The 17,246-nt window shown below is 33.0% G+C and overlaps 4 protein-coding genes and 1 long non-coding RNA gene across 5 annotated transcripts; 1 reads left to right on the top strand and 4 right to left on the bottom strand.

Annotated features, from left to right (window-relative positions):
• Positions 1 to 2,691, bottom strand: LOC110696110. The gene is made up of 3 exons (XR_002506254.1): positions 1,457 to 2,691; positions 546 to 1,018; positions 1 to 439 (listed from the first exon to the last, which is right to left on the bottom strand). It is a non-coding gene; the product is annotated as an uncharacterized LOC110696110 (long non-coding RNA).
• A 690-nt stretch (positions 2,692 to 3,381) lies between these two features.
• On the bottom strand, positions 3,382 to 5,572 carry LOC110696109 (F-box protein CPR30-like). The gene is made up of 2 exons (XM_021873390.1): positions 4,241 to 5,572; positions 3,382 to 3,806 (listed from the first exon to the last, which is right to left on the bottom strand). Exons 1-2 carry the CDS (start codon positions 5,444 to 5,446, stop codon positions 3,747 to 3,749), a joined length of 1,266 nt encoding a protein of 421 aa, XP_021729082.1. The 5' UTR covers positions 5,447 to 5,572; the 3' UTR covers positions 3,382 to 3,746.
• A 3,981-nt stretch (positions 5,573 to 9,553) lies between these two features.
• Positions 9,554 to 11,664, bottom strand: LOC110696206. The gene is made up of 2 exons (XM_021873491.1): positions 10,448 to 11,664; positions 9,554 to 10,336 (listed from the first exon to the last, which is right to left on the bottom strand). The coding sequence occupies exons 1-2, from the start codon at positions 10,763 to 10,765 to the stop codon at positions 10,277 to 10,279; spliced, it is 378 nt and encodes a 125-aa protein (XP_021729183.1). The 5' UTR covers positions 10,766 to 11,664; the 3' UTR covers positions 9,554 to 10,276.
• Positions 10,859 to 11,566, bottom strand: LOC110696185 (F-box protein CPR30-like). Its single transcript, XM_021873472.1, has one exon. It carries the CDS (start codon positions 11,564 to 11,566, stop codon positions 10,859 to 10,861), a length of 708 nt encoding a protein of 235 aa, XP_021729164.1.
• A 3,901-nt stretch (positions 11,665 to 15,565) lies between the features above and the next one.
• On the top strand, positions 15,566 to 17,068 carry LOC110696184 (protein FAR-RED ELONGATED HYPOCOTYL 3-like). The gene has a single exon (XM_021873471.1). The coding sequence runs from the start codon at positions 15,566 to 15,568 to the stop codon at positions 17,066 to 17,068; it is 1,503 nt and encodes a 500-aa protein (XP_021729163.1).
• The last annotated feature ends 178 nt before the right edge of the window (positions 17,069 to 17,246 follow it).

The raw sequence follows: 17,246 nt of genomic DNA, 5'->3' as shown, positions 1-17,246 counted from the left end.
TTAAGAATGATTTAAGGTTTATGTAACCACAATTCAGACACAATGTTTTACAATTCCTGAATCCGCCTAGTCTATACGGAACTTCCATCCGAATATGCGACTAGCACCACTAACCAGTCCACACTGTAATCTAATTATAAATTTATAATCCTCCTTACACTAATAGCTGTCTTATACAATGTCTGGCATCACATAAACTAATAAGTTCAATTTAACAGTCAAAACACAAATAATGCAAATTCAATGAACATTCATCGTATATACTAATTTTAAGCAACAAGTAATGCAAATTTGATCAGAAATTCACAAAAAAAAAAAAAGAATAAATTGATGATTACCTTGCCAGACGGCAGACGCTGATTGAGGCGAGTAGGCGAAGCAGCAGGGCCAGCACTGGAGGCGACGAGGCGTGAGCCGATGAGCGAAGAGGAAGCGTTAACTACAAATCAACCAAAGTTTAAAACCAAAGTTTAATAAAATTAACTAATTAGACTGAATTAAATTGAAGATAAGAAATTAAAAATAAAAATTAGAAATCAACTTACTAGTGAATTAGCAATTGCGTCGAAGCGATTGCGAAGAGGCGAAGAGCAGTGACCACGGAGACGGAGCAGGAAAGCATCAAGCAGGCAAGCAGCAGAGGCAGAGCAGGCGACTGGAGGGTGGCTGGGTGGAGGCAGTCTGGTGAAGATGAAGCGAAGAGGAAGTCAAGAGGCGAAGAGGGAAGAGCAGCTGAGGAGGCAGTGGGCTAGGGCTTGAGGAAGTGTCGGGACCTGAAGTTAGATTTTTTTTTTTTTTATTTTTTATTTTTTAAAAAAAAAAACTTAAAATTTTTTTTGGGCTCTGGTGAGTCATTTGACCCACCAGGCACAAGGCCCAGTCCGCCACTGGCCACCATCATCATGCTGCTTGAGCTTCCTTCACTTTCCTATATCGATAGAGAACTTCATGTCTGATTAAACTCGTTCGATTCTAGTATCATGATGTTTATTAACTGTGGATATATTGGCCAAGTCCCCTATTTTAAAACAAATATGGTCAATAGACAGATTGAAAGGGGTCTGCAATTATAGACAACCTAAATTACATAGTAGTTCTGTAGATTATTTTTTGTTCCACCACTTTATACAACCCTTTGCAAGAAGAATACATATGCATTAAAAGTCATTTAACAAAAATATTATTTCTGCCAAATATTTTTATGTTATTTTTAATCAAAAACGAATACATTCATTGCTATTTTACGTAAAATCCAAAGCATCTATCTTCACCATGCATTTGCGTTGGACTAGTCTGAAGTTGAACACACATTTGTATCACAAACCATTATATATTAATTAAATACAAGGTAAAATAGCATGATTATCATGAAGATGACACAGGAACATAATAAAAATTAACACACTTAAGATGAAAAAGAAACTAAATCAACAAAAATACAGTATAGAAAAGGTACCTCAGCAGGTTCATTAGGCAGCTCGGCTGCAGGGTAAGGTGAACTTTCGGTAGGAACATAACTCTCAACAAGAAAACAAACGGATCTTCAAATGCTACAAGTGGTTCCATTGACTATTGATCAAGCAAGCCCTAGCATCCGAGGATAAGAACGAGTAAAAAAAGACTTCGCCAGCCTTTGTGAACCCGATCAGCTGCTTAATATCCCTAAGGTTCAAAGTCTTCAAACCATATGGCAAATGAACAGAAACCAACTTTCCAGGATGTTTCATAATCTCAATAAGCATAACCACCTAGAGACATTGAATTGAACTTGGATAAGCACCCTCCCATCACACATAACTCATCGCTAGATCGATGAATTATTCCCAAATGAGGGAAGAACTCAAATGTCTCCCGAACCAAATTGAAGGCAATAATTTGGCCACTACCAACACTCCAATACAAAGTCTCATTAGCTAATTTAGGTCGACCAGTAATCAAAACACGTTTCCTCTAAGCCATATTCAAGTTTGGACCAAATGTTGGACTTAAGTGAATAAACATGAATCATGTTAACTTCTCCATTAAAATGTGGGATTATCCTAACTACTTTATAGTCGTCAACTGATGATACTTACCCAAAACCCCAAATAGTTAGGGGTTTTGGCCCGCATAATTTCCAAATGATCAAAATCACCAGGGTAGAATTTGTGAGATTGGTTAGTTTTAGGGTTATATAAATAGAAGTATCTTCCAATTTTTCCACTTAAACAAACCAACCCATTTGAAGACCCAACCAATTGAATTTCATCATCCTCAAAATTCTGTATCTTCATAAATCAAAATTAAAATTTAATTCAACCAAACCATCTTTCAGCAACTTCATCATTATCAACATTTTCATCATCATCAACATTTTCATCATTATCATAATAAAGATTAGAGCAAGGGAAAAGGTAAAAAGAATCACCAGATTGAAATAAAGAGAGATTCAACAGGGGTAAAAGGGTCACTAAAAACAGATTTATTGAAGTGATCAAGGATATAATTTTGGTTGTGAAATGGTAGAATACCATTCCTTTGAAACTAACTTACATTGAGTTAAGGATTTGATGGGAAGGCGAGGAAGGATGTGCTGAGTAATGAGTTCATCAGGAAGATACCTTTCTTCAGCATCTTCTCTAGCACGCTTGCCATCGCCATTAATGTCTTCCATTTATAAGCTTTTACTCTCAGTTAAGCTTCTTTGTGATGGTGGTAACTCACTAACTCTCTCCGGGTTTATGGTTTGTCGCCTTTTATTACGTAGTAGATAAATGTAGTTGAGGAAATGAATTGAATCAATTAATGAAGTAAAAAAACCCCTCTTTTTTAATTGAATCTCTACCCTTCAGATAAAATTTAAGTCAAACTTTAAAAATTGACCATGTAAACTCATTAGTATAATTATGTGAGACATTGTTAAAAATTGTTACGTGCATAGACATATATACGTTTTAACTATGCATTAGACATCGTGAATTCGTGATAAGTCTGAAAGAGTAAATAAATTAGGACAAAAGGGGAGTACTCCGTATTTCATTAGTCCTAAAAGATTACCCAAAATCCTACGAGAGTCGGTGAAATCAGACCAATGACCTAAGTTGACTTAAATTTGCTTTTAAGTAAATAGAAGAAAATAATGAGATACACCCAATGAATTAAGTAGTTGAATCTTTTGAGTGTAAGTTTTAAATTTTTCTTAAGAAATTTTTTTTCAAAAATCAGATTAATAACTTCACCATTAAATGCTACCTAAAGACTTTATCAAAAAATTAATACAAAGGAAAAAAAAAATTGCTACCTATGTTAAACATAATATAACTATGGGATGAAAGTGAAGAGAAGGAATAGTCACAAAATGCGTAACACATTACACAGACATAGCATATTACTATAGTAGCATGGAAGCTTGCTTGATTATGAACTGCTAGTAATTCACATCAGAATAAAATTTACATTTCTTGAGTGATCATCACATTCATAGCTTACTAATATAACAAAGAGTGGAGGCCAACGGCATAAGCATAAGTCACAGATTTCAAAAGTTACAAGTTGTAGCATTATCCTTTACCAATTTATGGATCATGGCATAACAAAATGTTACATATAGACTATGAGTAATAAACTAGCAAAAACAGAGGTAGCATAAATCAGAGTTTTGCATCTTAGCACCATACTTTCTTCCATCAAAATGTGTTCATGCCACCATCATCATGCTGCTTAAGCTTCCTTCACGCTCCTATATCGATGGAGAACTTCATGTCTTATTATATGTCTGCTTCTAGTATCATGATATGTGGTAACTGTGGATATATTGGCCAAGTCCCCTATTTTTTAAACAAATATGATCAATAGACAGATTCAAAAGGGTCTGCAATTATGCACAATCTAAATACATAGTAGTTCTGTAGATTTTGTTTTTGTTCCACCACTTTATACAGCCCTTTGCAAGAAGAAAACATGTATGCATTTAAAGTAATTTAACAAAAATATTAAGTCTGCCAAATATTTTTTTTTGTTAGTTTGATCAAAGGAATACATTCAATGCTATTATATAAAAATCCAGAGCATCTATCTTCACACTACATTTGTGTTGGACTAGTCTGAACACACATTTGTATCATAAACCATTATATTAATTAAATACAAGGTAAAATAGCATGATTATCATGAAGATGACACAGGAATATCAATTTAATCAAATTAATACACTTAAGATGAAAGAACTAAATCAAACAATAATACAGTATAGAAAAGGTACCTCAGCAGGTTCATTAGGCAGCTCGGCTGCAGGATGAGGTGACCTTTCGGTAGGAACATAACTCTCAACAAGAAACAAACGATCATCAAGCGTTACATGTGTTTCCATCGACCATAGATCAAGCCAGCCTAGCATCCCAGGATTAGAATGAGTAAAAAAGACTTCGCCAGTCTTTGTAAACCCGATCAGCTGCTTAATATCCCTAAGGTTCAAACTATATGGAAAACGAACAGGAACCAGCTTTCCAGGATGTTTCATGATCTCAATAAGCACACCACCTAAAGACATTGAACTGAACTTGGATAAGCACCCTCCCATCACACATAACGCACTGCTAGATCGATCAATTATTCCCAAATGAGGGAAGAACTCGAATGTCTCCCGAGCCAAATCAAAGGCAAGAATTTGACCTCTACCAACAATCCAATACAAAGTCTCGTTAGCTAATTTAGGTTGACCAGTAATTAAAACACGTTCCTCAAAAACCCATTCAAGTTTGGACCAAATGTTGGACCTAAGTGAATAAATATGAACCATATTAACTTCTCCATTAAAATGTGGGATTATCCTGACTACTTTATAATCGTCAACTGATGATACATACCCAAAACCCCAAACAGTTAGGGGTTTTGGCCCATAAGATTTCCAATAATCAAAATCACCAGGGTAGAATTTGTGGGATTGGTTAGTTTTAGGGTTATATAAATAGAAGTATCTTCCAATTTTTCCACTTAAACAAATCAACCCATTTGAAGATCCAACTAATTCAATTTCATCACCCTCAAATTCTAGATCTTCATAATCAAAATTAACATTTAATTCAACCAAATTTTCTTCACCAACTTCATCATTTTCACCATCATCAACATTTTCATCATTATCAACATTTTCACCATCATCAACATTTTCATCATCATCAGTATTTTCATCAATATTACAATGGAAAAGGAAAAAAAAATCACCAGATTGAATAAAGAGATATTCAACAGGGGTAAAAGGGTCACTAAAAACAGATTTATTGAAGTGATCAAGGATATAATTTGGTTCTGAAATGGTAGAATTCCATTCCTTTGAAACTAACTTGCATCGAGTTAAGGATTTGATGGGAAGCCATGGAAGGATTTCTTGAGTAATGAGTTCATCAGGAAAATACCTTTCTTCAGCATCTTCTCTAGCACGCTTGCCATCGCCATTAATGTCTTCCATTTCTAAGCTTTTACTCTCAATTAAGCTTGTTTGGGAAGATGGTTAGTTGGTTACTCTCTTTCGAGGTTTTTGATTTGTCCCCTTTTATTAGACAAATGTAGTTGAGGAAATGAATTGAATCAATTAATGAAGTAGTCCGTAAAGTAGAATTTTTAAAAGCACCTCTTTTTTAATTGAAACGCTGCCCTATAGATAAAATTTTAAAATAGATAAAATTGATCGCATTAACTCATTAATATAATTACGTGATACCTTGTTTAAAAATTGACTTTTAAAATCCTTACGTGCATGTAATAGAGATATCTCTTTTAAATGCGCTTTAGACACCATGATGAGTCAAAAGGAGTAAGAGTGGGGGATAGCTCAAGTGGTTAAAGTTTCCCTCTCTATTTTAGAAAATCCTGAGATCGATTCTAACCCCCGTCCATATGACTCTCTAAACACTAAAAAATAAGTCAAAGGGAGTAAATAAATTAGGATTGGAGGAAGGAGTACTTTGTATTTCAGCTGTCCTAAAAGATTGTCCAAAATCCTACGAGGGTTGGTCAAACCTGACCAATGACCCAAGTTGACTTAAATTTGCTTTAAAGTAAAAAATATATAAATAAATACACCCAATTAATTAAGTAATTTTTTCTTAAGAAAAAAAGTTCCAAAAATAAGATTCATAACTTCACCATTAAATACTACCTAAAGAATTTATCCAAAAAAAAAAAACCTACAGAAGGTTGTTTGTAAACATAATTAACTATAGAGATGAAAGTGAAGAGAAGGAATAGTCACAAAATGCGTAACACATACTAGATTTGGACCGTAATACATTACACAGACATAGCATATTACTATAGTAGCATGGAAGCTTGCCTGATTATGAACTGTTAGTAATTCACATAGATCAGCATAAATTTACACCCTTTCATTGATTATCACATTCATAGCATACTAACATAACAAAGAGTTCTGGAGGTCAACGGCATAGCAAAAGTTACAGATTTGGAAAGTTACTACTCGTAACACTAGCACTTCCCTAATGAATCATGTCATACCAAAATGTTACATATAAGGCTAGGGGGTTCTTGTGGTTGATATACTGGCCAAGTCCCCATTGTCACTGTTTTCTTCCGTTGTAAGTAATAAAGTCAGGTCGTTTGTAAAGATGGATACTCTCATACGCATATTCTCTCCGGTTTTTATGGTTTGTCACCTTTTTATTGTACTGTAGTTAAAGTCACTTAGGGTCTGTTCTCTTACGTTGAAATTCAGTTCAGTTTAGCTCAATTCAGTTCAGCTCCTAATTTCCCTTCTCTTATAAATATTCATTTCAGTTCATTTCAGCTCAGTTCAATTCAGCTCATTTCAGTTCACCTGAGTTCAGTCAATGAGAACAGGCCCTTAGTGCAAATTTAGGATCGATTTCTTTTTTATTTGTTGACCTTTGTGGTCTTCTTTTCTTCACTTTAGTCAAAATGCTTGTGCCCCAAGTCTAACAATAAATTGATGTACGTCTCATCACTATAAATTACTGTAGTTTATTTTATTTTATTTTATTATTTTTTTATATATATTTTTACAGCTATAAATTGTTGTAGTTAGGTGAATTAAATGACAGAGTACAACTTTATTTGCTATGGAGTATTAATTTATCTTTGAAGGAAATGAGAGATTAATTGGCCAAGTGTGACCTTAAATCATTATTATGAAATTAGAGTGGATTTATTGGAGTTAAACCAAAAAAGAGTTGAGGAGTAAATTGGTGCAGCCTTAAATCAATATTATATACTCCCTTAACCAAAAGCTAAAACTGATGGTTGAGGCCCAGGAATATTTTTATACTCTATCACGTCTCCTCACATGAGAGTCCGTTGGGCTAGAAGTGTGGATGTTGCATGGGCCTTCCTCATACCTTGCACTTAATATTCCACTTGAAAGTGGGAGGGCAATTAGTATTATGTGCACCATGGTGCACCTAGAAATAGGTGCACCACTCCTATACTTTTGAACATTTAGTGAAATTTTTTTTGAACATTTTACAAAAATATGAACATCTAGTAAAAAAATATGAACACGTCACAAAAAATGAACATAAACATGCAATTTTTATGTTCATATTTTATAAAGAAATGTTCATTTTGTATACAGTAAATGTTCAGTTTATATTACAAAACTATTGAATTATTACGAGTCAGACAAACTTCTTTCAAAATTTGTTTGACTTGCAATAATTCAAAATTTGTGATTGTTCATATTTTTTTACTAAAGGTTCAAAATTTGTTATTGTTCATATTTTTTTACTAAATGTTCAAAAGTATATGTGTGGTGCATTGCGATTGTTCAGATTTTTTTTACTAAATGTTAAAAATTTGCGATGTTCATATTTTTTTTACTAAATGTTCAAAATTCGTGATTGTTCAGATTTTTTTTACTAAATGTTCAAAAGTATAGGTGTGATGCATTGCGATTGTTCGGATTTTTTAACTAAATGTTCAAAATTTGTGATGTTCAGATATTTTTACGACATGTTCAAAATTTGCAATTATTCAGTTTTTTTACTAAATGTTCAAAAGTATAGGCGTGGTGCACCTATTTCCAGGTGCACCATGGTGCATCTTAAAATTTGCGGTGGGAGGGTGGATGAGATTCGAACCCGTGACCTTTGTGTCACGCTGACTCCGATACCATATTATAGATTATAAAACATATTCTTGGGTCTCAACCATCAGTTTAAGCTTTTGGTTGAGATGGTCCATTAACAGAGACATTAGATGTTTAAAAGGGGCATCATAGTCTTTTAATTAATTATTTATTTTAATTCAATAATTTTTAACGGTGTTAGTCACGGTTGTGAAAAATAAATATATATACACAAACTGATACTAGTTGGTTGGTATTTTGGAAATTAGTTTTTAAACAAACTTAATGACAATTTATTTTAATTTTGACAATAATGCGCAAAATTGCGCTTAGTTCTATAATTGAGTCACTTTTTTTTTTTTTTTTTTTAAATGTTGAAATTGAGATTCATTACTTCACCCTAACTACCTAATCAAGTAATCAGTTGGACAACATGTTTAAAAATATGGTGATGCCATTATAAATAACAAGATGATACTTTAGAATGCTAAAATCATCAATCAATAACTTAATACTAAAAGCGAAACCAATGATGATATATGTCATTCATTGGTTAAAATTTTTCCCTCCACTTTTATCTTTCCTTTTTTCGTGAAAAATATTTATAGCTTATAATAATATTTACTTTCCATTTTGGCGATAATATTTTTCCATACGCACTCAAACGAAATATTTTTATATATATATATTTTACAGTAATTATTTTTCTATTATTTTAGTATAACTAGGTTATAACCCGTGCGATGCACGGTTTATATAAAACCTATTTTTAATTTGCATATTTTAAAAATAAATCGCTATCATACAATATACATACTAAATGAATATAAAGAATTACGTACATTTTGTAATTTAAAATCTTTTATTTTCATCAAAATTTTGATATTGCATCTGTTCAACGCCGTTTAAGTCATAGTTTAATATAGGAGGTCATTTATTAGTGTGCTATTTGAAATTGTTTTAATTTCCCACGATACATTGATAGGTTTTAGTTGTAAGGTGGAAATTTCTAATATTTAAATTTCATATATGTTAAATATGATAGCTCTACAAAAAAAATTAAAAAAATTAAAAAAAAAATTGACATCATCATTGCATTTAGGCATGAAATTTTTTATTAAAAGAAAAACACGTGGGCAGTGGTGACGTCAACATCTTCTATTTTAGTAATAGTTAATAAATTTCGTATATTACCTTATACATAGTATATATTTGTTTATTATAAAACATAACTATTAAAAAATTTAAAAAAGATATGTTAAAATATTTCATAAAATGCATATGGAATATACTTTGTATATAGTTGTCAAGTTGAAAGTTAAATATTATAGGATATAATAATCATAAAGATCTATAAGGAAAAAAAAAGGGAAAGTAAAAATGGCAGGAATATTTTTAATAAAAACATGACAAGTGTCATGTTGGATTCGCCATTAGTATTATGTTATTGATTGATGATTGTTATATTAATGTTGTAATTCACTATGTAATTTATTAAAATCCGTGCAAATGCACGGGACTTTAACTAGTATACAAATAAACACAATTACACATTACACCGGACAAACAATTATGGAAATTTGAACCTGATGAACTCAATAGTAATCATAAGATTCTAAGCTTTACTAGCATGTCTAACTAATCTAAGAGGTAGCATAAAGTTATGGAGGCTAACCGCATTGCAAAAGTTACAGATTACGAAAGTTACAAGTTGTAGCATTAGCATTTAGCAGTTGATGGATCATGGCATAAACAAAAAGTTACATATAGACTAATAAATCTGAGTTTTTCATGTTAGCACCAAACTTTCTTCCATCAAAATTAGTTCATGCTACCATCATTACGCTGCTTGAGCTTCCTTCACTTGCCTAGATCGATATAGAACTTCATGTTTGATTAAACTAGAGATAGTTCAACTTTATCTAGATGACTTATTTTTTTTTTCTAAGGTTGCCCACCCGGTTCACTCGGAGCTTAGCTCCGACTACATCCGGATCCGACTCGGGTAGCACACCTGACTTACGGTGGGTGAGTCTCCCAACAAGAGTTTCTGCATACGGTGAGGCTCGAACCCGAGACCTCCCTTAAGCGACATCAAGTTGCTTACCACTTGAGGCAACTCTTGTTGGTTTTATCTAGATGACTTAGATCGACTATATATGTTGTTCGGACCAGGAGGATTCTCCGGTTGGACATCTTCTAGCCAATGCGATAAACCCTAGGCCACGGATCCGGTAGATGATATACCGGCCAAGTCCCCTATATTAAAACAAAGATGATCAATAGACATTCATAAGGATGTGCAATTATTCAATGTCTCACCACTTGAAAATACGAAAATTACTCAAACAAATAAAACATAGAATGTACCTCTGGTGGTTCATTGGGTAATTCAGCAGCAGGATGAGGTGATCTTTGGGTAGGAGTATGAATATCAATATGAATCTCCCGAGCATCGAAGGTTGCAAGTGTTTTCTTAGAGCGTTGATCAAGCAAGCCTAACACCCCTGGGTAATTCCGAGTGTAAAACACTTTGCCAGTCTTAGTGAACCCGACGAATTCTCTGCAATCCTTGACATCCAAATCACATGAAAATGCAACAGAATCCACCCTTCCAGGATGTTTCAAAATCTCAAATTTCAATTCATTTTCAGAATATGAACTACATTTCGATAAGCACCCTCCCATGACACACAACACATTGCTCCGATGCCAAACGATTGCCAAATAAGGGAAGAATTCGAATGTGTCTCGGACCAAATCGAAGGCGAGGCTTCGGCCTCAAATCAAACCCCAATACAAAGTCTCATTAACTAAATATGCTCGACCTGTAATCGTATCATCTATCTGAATACAACATTCAACTTTGGACCAAATGTTGGACTTTAGTGAATAAACATGAGCAATGCAAAATCGTCTATTCTGATATGATAAAATTATCCTGACTACTTTAAAGTCATCAATAGATGATACATACCCAAAACCCCAGAAAGTAGTGGGGCCACTTGTACAAGAATTCCAGAAATTAAAGTCACCAGGGTAGAATTTGTGAGATTGGTTAGTAATAGGGTTATATAAATAGAAATATCTTGCATTATTTTCACCTAAACAGACCAACCCATTTGAAGATCCAACCAATTCAATTTCCCCCACTATATTCATATTATAAAGCATACCCTCCCCTTCTAAATTAGGATTTAATCGAACCATATTGTTTTCAGTATCATCAATATTAAGATTAATACTAAAGTAAAGATAAAAATCATGATGAGATTGAATAAAGACGGACTCAAGAGATATGATATGATCAAGGATGAAATTGACGTTACGACCCCATTGCTTTGAAACTAGCTTACATCGGATTAAAGATTTGATGGGAAGGCGTGGAAGGATTTGCTGAGCTATGATTTCATCTGGAAGATGTTTTTTGACATTGCTATTCTTGCGTTTCTTCAACATTTCCTCTAGTATTCTTAACAACTTCTCCATTTTCTAACCTCTTTTACTCTCTCTCTCTCTCTCTCTGGTTTATGGTTGAAGTTTGAAAAAATGAAGTTGAATGCAACTTTAAATAGCACCGACCTTGGCGCACATCATTAACATCATAAATGCTGTTTGGTGGGGGTTAAAATGTGGCGTTTGACTGTTTGAGGCAAGTTTGCACCTAGTTTCAAAAAAAAAAAAAAAAACAAATACAGACGTTTTTTTTTTTATTTGAAGAGAGCTAAAAAAGAAACTTTAAAAAAGTTGAATGGGTTACAAAATTATCCATCGATCAAACCATTGCAACTAATTTGAACAAGGAAAGATAAACTTAACAAAAAAAATAAAAATAGAAAATCATAAAATCAAATGTTATTGGATACTGATGTAGCAAATACACAGTCTTTTTTTTAGTTTCTTTCAAAAAAAAAAAAAAAAAATTCTCATACATTTTTTTAGTTGTATTTAATGTTTTGGATTAGGGTCCGTTCACATTTACTGAACTAAATTGAATTAATTACAGCTGAACTGAACTCAATATTTTATAAGAGAATAAAATTAGAAACTGAACTAAGGGCCTGTTCATATTTACTTATTTTCAGTTCAGTTCAGTTCAGCTCTAATCAGTTCAGATTCAGTTCAGCTCCAATCACTTCAGTTCAGTTCAGCTCAGTTTAGTTCAGCTCCAATCAGTTCAGTTCAGCTCCAATCAGTTCACTTTAGTTCAGTTCAGCTCAATTCAGTAAATATGAACAAGCCCTAAATTGAACTGAAATTAAGCTGAAGTTAACAGGCCCTTAGACTAGGGGTGTGTTTTTAATAAAACACTTTATTATCAATAATACTCGTATCATTAATTAATTAGAGGTACTTTATAAATTTTGATATTTATAAAACAATTACTAAAAACAAAACAAACAATACCCCACACGATTGTAATTTTTTTTTTACACCTATGCTATGTGTCTCGCTTTTTTTTAGTTCCTTTTTTTGAGTTAGCCCAATACAAAGTTCTAGTTATGGTTTGGGAATAAAAATTTTACCCTCACAACTCGTACCTTCTAACTCAACACTTTTCTTTCTCACAACTCGGTAACTCCTACTTCGTATTAACCAAATTTTTAAAAAAGTAAACTTTTTTTTTTGTTTTTTGAAACTCAACTCTTTAAAACAATTAAAGTTAGTTAAAGAAAATGAAGAAAAATAGTAATGTACGTTAATAAGGAGTAGAGTTTGAGTTATTTATGAGACTTTAGTGACTTGCAACATGAAGTGAATAAAATACGGAGTAATAAACAAGCCAGGGGCTTAGACTCGACTTCAACACTTCAAGTAGTCAAGTCTGTTTTTTCAAAATGTCTCTTTTAATTGAATTACTCAAATTGCTTGTGCCCCAAAGTCTATCCGTAGTACAAAACGTGTAGAAATTTTCACCTCATCACTATAACTTGCTTTAATTAGGTGAAAATTTTGGTTTTGGGATATAGGAGTAAACATTACTCTCACTAGTCACAACTCAACAATCCATACATCTAACTCAAAAAAAATGCTTAGTTACTCAAACTGCTTGTGCCCCTAGTCTAGCTGGTGTACACTACAAATTTTCTCATCATCTCTAATTTGGTCTCAGCACTACGGAGTATAAATTAGTTGGGATTATTATTTACAAATTTTCTCTTTTTTTTTTTATTAGGTATATCTTGTTATATTACCTCTGATTTTTTTAAGTTGTAACTTTAAATTATTATTTGAGAAATATATAAAATATTTCAAAGTTACAACTAAAAAAAATTGGAGGTAGTATTTTTTATTTGCTTTTAAAGCAAATTTTAGTCAACTTGAGTCATTGATTGTATTTGACTTATTGTAGGATTACGGACAATCTTTTAGGAATGATGGAATATTCTTACCTTTCGTCCCAATCAATTTTTTCCTTCTCACTAATTATGATCTCTAAAACACGTAAAAATTATTAAATTTTACTCAATATAATACAACAAGAGAAATTCAACAAGTTCTCACATAGTCACATAATTATAATATGGAGTTGGTAGCAAGAATTAATGATCAATTTTTAATTTTTGACTTTATTAGCTAATACAAAGGGCAAATAAATAGGAATGGAGTGAGATAGTGAGAGTGTTTCAATTAAAACAGATAGGTATCTTTTAAATTTGTTCTGTAGGCGGGCCTGTTCACTTATGTTAAAATTCAGTTCTGCTCAGTTCAGTTCAGTTCAGCTCCTAATTTCTTTCTCTTATAAAATATTCATTTCAGTTCAGTTCAACTCAATTCAGTTCAGTTCAGCTGAGTTCAGTCAATGAGAATAAACCCTTATTATCATATACTTCGATGTATTTATACTCAACTTTAAAGGTCATTTTACCAACTTAATATCCTAGAAATTAATTCTAAATTTGATCATATAGCCCGTGGTTCTTTGTCAAGCGTAGTGGTAAACTAGTAATTAAGTCACACACAATTTGACCCATTTTTAAATTTCAACTATGGAAATATGGAAATTTCAACCATGGAAAACATGGAAAACTAGAAATTAAGTCACACACGATTTGACCCATTCATATTTTATTGTACTACCTCCGTTACAGGTTATGTGCAACGATTAGACATTTTTCCTCTCTGCTTTAAATCAAATCGTTGCACATAATCTGTAACGGAGGTAGTACATTGGAACATTTCATTAGTCCTACAGAGTAAAAAATTTAAACTTGGATGTAGATTATGCGTCCGGATCCTCTAGAGTTGGAGGAAACTCTACCATATAGAGTTGGGCTTATCACAGCCCTCCATATATATCAACGGTTGATAGACTTCAACCCTCCACTAACTTTATTAAAATATTAAAAAAAAAAAAGAAAAAAAAAGAAAGGCAATTAGCAGTTACCAAAGTAGGCGCCTAAATTTCTTAGCTGCTTCTTTTCCCACCAAATATTCATCTTATTTTCCCACCAAAATATTTACTGCTATGATCGTAATCTTCACGCCATTGTTAAGCAATTTTTTTTATTTGCTTCCTCATATTTTAAATCTATAAGTATACCCATTAAAAAAATTAGTGCAACAATCATCTACCATTAACAATAATTCAAGGCGCAACATTTGATCAAGAAGTCTACAATTTGTGATTTCGTATATGCAAGTAAGATGAAATTGCTCCAATATATGCCCTATTTTAATTTATATTTCAATTGAAAACATCAGTTTTTTGATATCTTTTTTATTTTTACACTTTAAATTATTTATAATTTGATTGATGATCTTTAATGATTCATACTAATAGCTACAATAAAATTTATTTGTCTTAGAATGGCCGATAGTAACGACGAAGTAGAAAATTGGGTTCCTCGGGTAGGCATGGAATTTGATTCGGTGGAGGATGCTTGGAATTTTTGGTTACAATATGGAGGGAAGATGGGATTTAACGTTCGTAAGCATTATGAGAACAGGAGCAAGGATGGACAGATAACTTCTAGGAGATTTGTTTGTTCAAAAGAGGGTTTTCGTCAACCTGACAAGCGAGACCACTTGACAACCAATTCTCGAGCTGAAAGAAGAACCGGATGCAAGGTCCGCATTGGTATTATATTAATTAGATTTACAGGGAAATATCAAGTTCATGATTTTGTATCCGAACACAATCATGTACTTCATCCACCGGAAACTAGCCACTTGTTGTCGTCACAGAGAAAAATTTCTGAAATACAAGCGATTGAAATTGAACTTGCGGATGATTTTGGAATTCGTCCTAGAGCAGATCATGAGTTCATTGGTGCTCATGTGGGTGGATCTTCCAATCTTGGTTACACTCATCGAGACCATAAAAATTATCTACGAAGTAAGCGCCAAAGAGATATGATGTATGGGGAAGCAGGAAGTTTATTAAAATACTTTCACTTACAAACGGTGGAGAACCCTTCATTCCAATATTCAATTCAATTGGATTGTGAAGAGCAAATAACAAACATATTTTGGGTTGATGCAAAAATGCTTATTGATTATGCTTTATTTGGAGATGTAGTTGCCTTTGATACTACCTTTGGTACAAATAAAGAGCATAGACCACTTGGTGTATTTGTTGGTTTTAACCATTTCAGGGAGACAACAGTTTTTGGTGCAGCTCTTTTATACGACGAAACGGTTGAATCTTTTAAATGGTTGTTCGAAACATTTCTAGCAACACATGGCAACAAGAAGCCAAAGACTATTTTCACTGACCAAGATATTGCTATGGGAAAGGCCATTTTAGAGGTGATACCTGATGTGTGGCATGGATTATGTACTTGGCATATTACAGAAAATGCAACCAAGCACATATTACGTGATGGATTAGATGTTCTTCGTGCATTCAAAGCCTGTATGTATGATTACAAAGAAGAAGCGGAGTTCGAAAAGGCATTCGAAGCATTGCGTGGCAAAGTCACCAAAGGTACTTGGTTAGATAGTATATATGCTTTGAAAAGAAAATGGGCAGAATGTTACATGACAAATGTGTTTTCTCTAGGGATGCGAAGTACTCAGTTAAGTGAAAGCTTTAATAAAGACTTAAAAGACTATCTAAAATGCAACATGGATATAATACGGTTTTTTAAACAATTTGAGAGAGTTCTTGGATTAAAGTGTCAAAACGAGTTGAACAATGAGTTTGATTCAAGAGAAAAACTACCAAGAATTAAGATGAAGAGAACGCCTTTACTTAGGCAAGTTAGCCAAATATATACTCCTAATATTTTTGAAGCATTTCAAGATGAATATGAGTGGTCAACAGCGGCTTATATTAAGCCATGTGTTGAAGGTCAACTTACCAATGAATATAGAGTTGTAATTTCCGACCCTGAGAATGACAATTGTTTTGGAAAAGAGTATCAACTATTGGATGATCCTTCGACCAAAACTGTTTCATGTAGTTGCAAAATGTTTGAAAGATTGGGGTTATTATGTTCTCATGCATTAAAGGTTCTTGATACTATGAACATTAAATTAGTTCCTGAGAAATATATTTTAAAACGTTGGACTAAAGAATCTAGGAGTGAATTTGTGGAAGATATTTCTGGAAGGGCTATTCTTGAGGACCCTCGGTTGGATGCTACTCGTAGATATAAATCATTGTGTCAAAAATTAGTGAAAGTTGCTTCGAGAGCCTCTAATTTTGAAGAATCATCATCACTTTTAGAGAATGGGTTAAATAATTTGATTTCTGAGGTTGATAAGTTATTTATGAGCCTTGCTATCGAAAAGGGTAGAGCTTCTTCTGATGTGAATTCAAGTGAACAACTACAAGCATGTGTTTCTAACAATATTACTTTGAAACCAAAAGAGGGGAAAAAAGGAGGAAAGCGAAGACAAAATTGGACTGGAAAATTTCATGATGCAAGTACTCAAGTCTCTCGGTCAAAGCAGACAAAACATAACAAGAAGAAAGTGCCAAATCATCCAAATTCAGAAAATATACCACCACAGGTAAGCCGTAATCATAACTTCATAAAATAGTTTACATTAAATTGAACTTTTTTTAATTTTCTTTTGTTTGTCTTTTTATTTCTTATTTGTAATTTTACAGCAAGGAGAAATTTATACTATGCCACTTGAGATTAATTATGATAATCTTGAAGTCCCCTGGAGCAATTATACACAAGTGTTGTTGGTAAAACATCATTAAACAATTTAA

The sequence above is a fragment of the Chenopodium quinoa genome, unplaced genomic scaffold (assembly GCF_001683475.1).
Source record: "Chenopodium quinoa cultivar QQ74 unplaced genomic scaffold, ASM168347v1, whole genome shotgun sequence".
Lineage (NCBI taxonomy): Eukaryota > Viridiplantae > Streptophyta > Magnoliopsida > Caryophyllales > Amaranthaceae > Chenopodium > Chenopodium quinoa.
Note: the sequence above shows the minus strand (reverse complement) of the source record. Positions and strands in the feature narration are given on the sequence as shown.

Coding starts and splice junctions, on each gene's coding strand:
- LOC110696185 (XM_021873472.1), bottom strand. CDS start 11,566: ATGGAGAAGTTGTTAAGAATACTAGAGGAAATGTTGAAGAAACGCAAG.
- LOC110696109 (XM_021873390.1), bottom strand. CDS start 5,446: ATGGAAGACATTAATGGCGATGGCAAGCGTGCTAGAGAAGATGCTGAA. Junction 3,807..4,240: donor TGCCTAATGAACCTGCTGAG/GTACCTTTTCTA, acceptor TTTAAAAAATAG/GGGACTTGGCCAATATATCC.
- LOC110696206 (XM_021873491.1), bottom strand. CDS start 10,765: ATGGGAGGGTGCTTATCGAAATGTAGTTCATATTCTGAAAATGAATTG. Junction 10,337..10,447: donor TACCCAATGAACCACCAGAG/GTACATTCTATG, acceptor GTTTTAATATAG/GGGACTTGGCCGGTATATCA.
- LOC110696184 (XM_021873471.1), top strand. CDS start 15,566: ATGCTTATTGATTATGCTTTATTTGGAGATGTAGTTGCCTTTGATACT.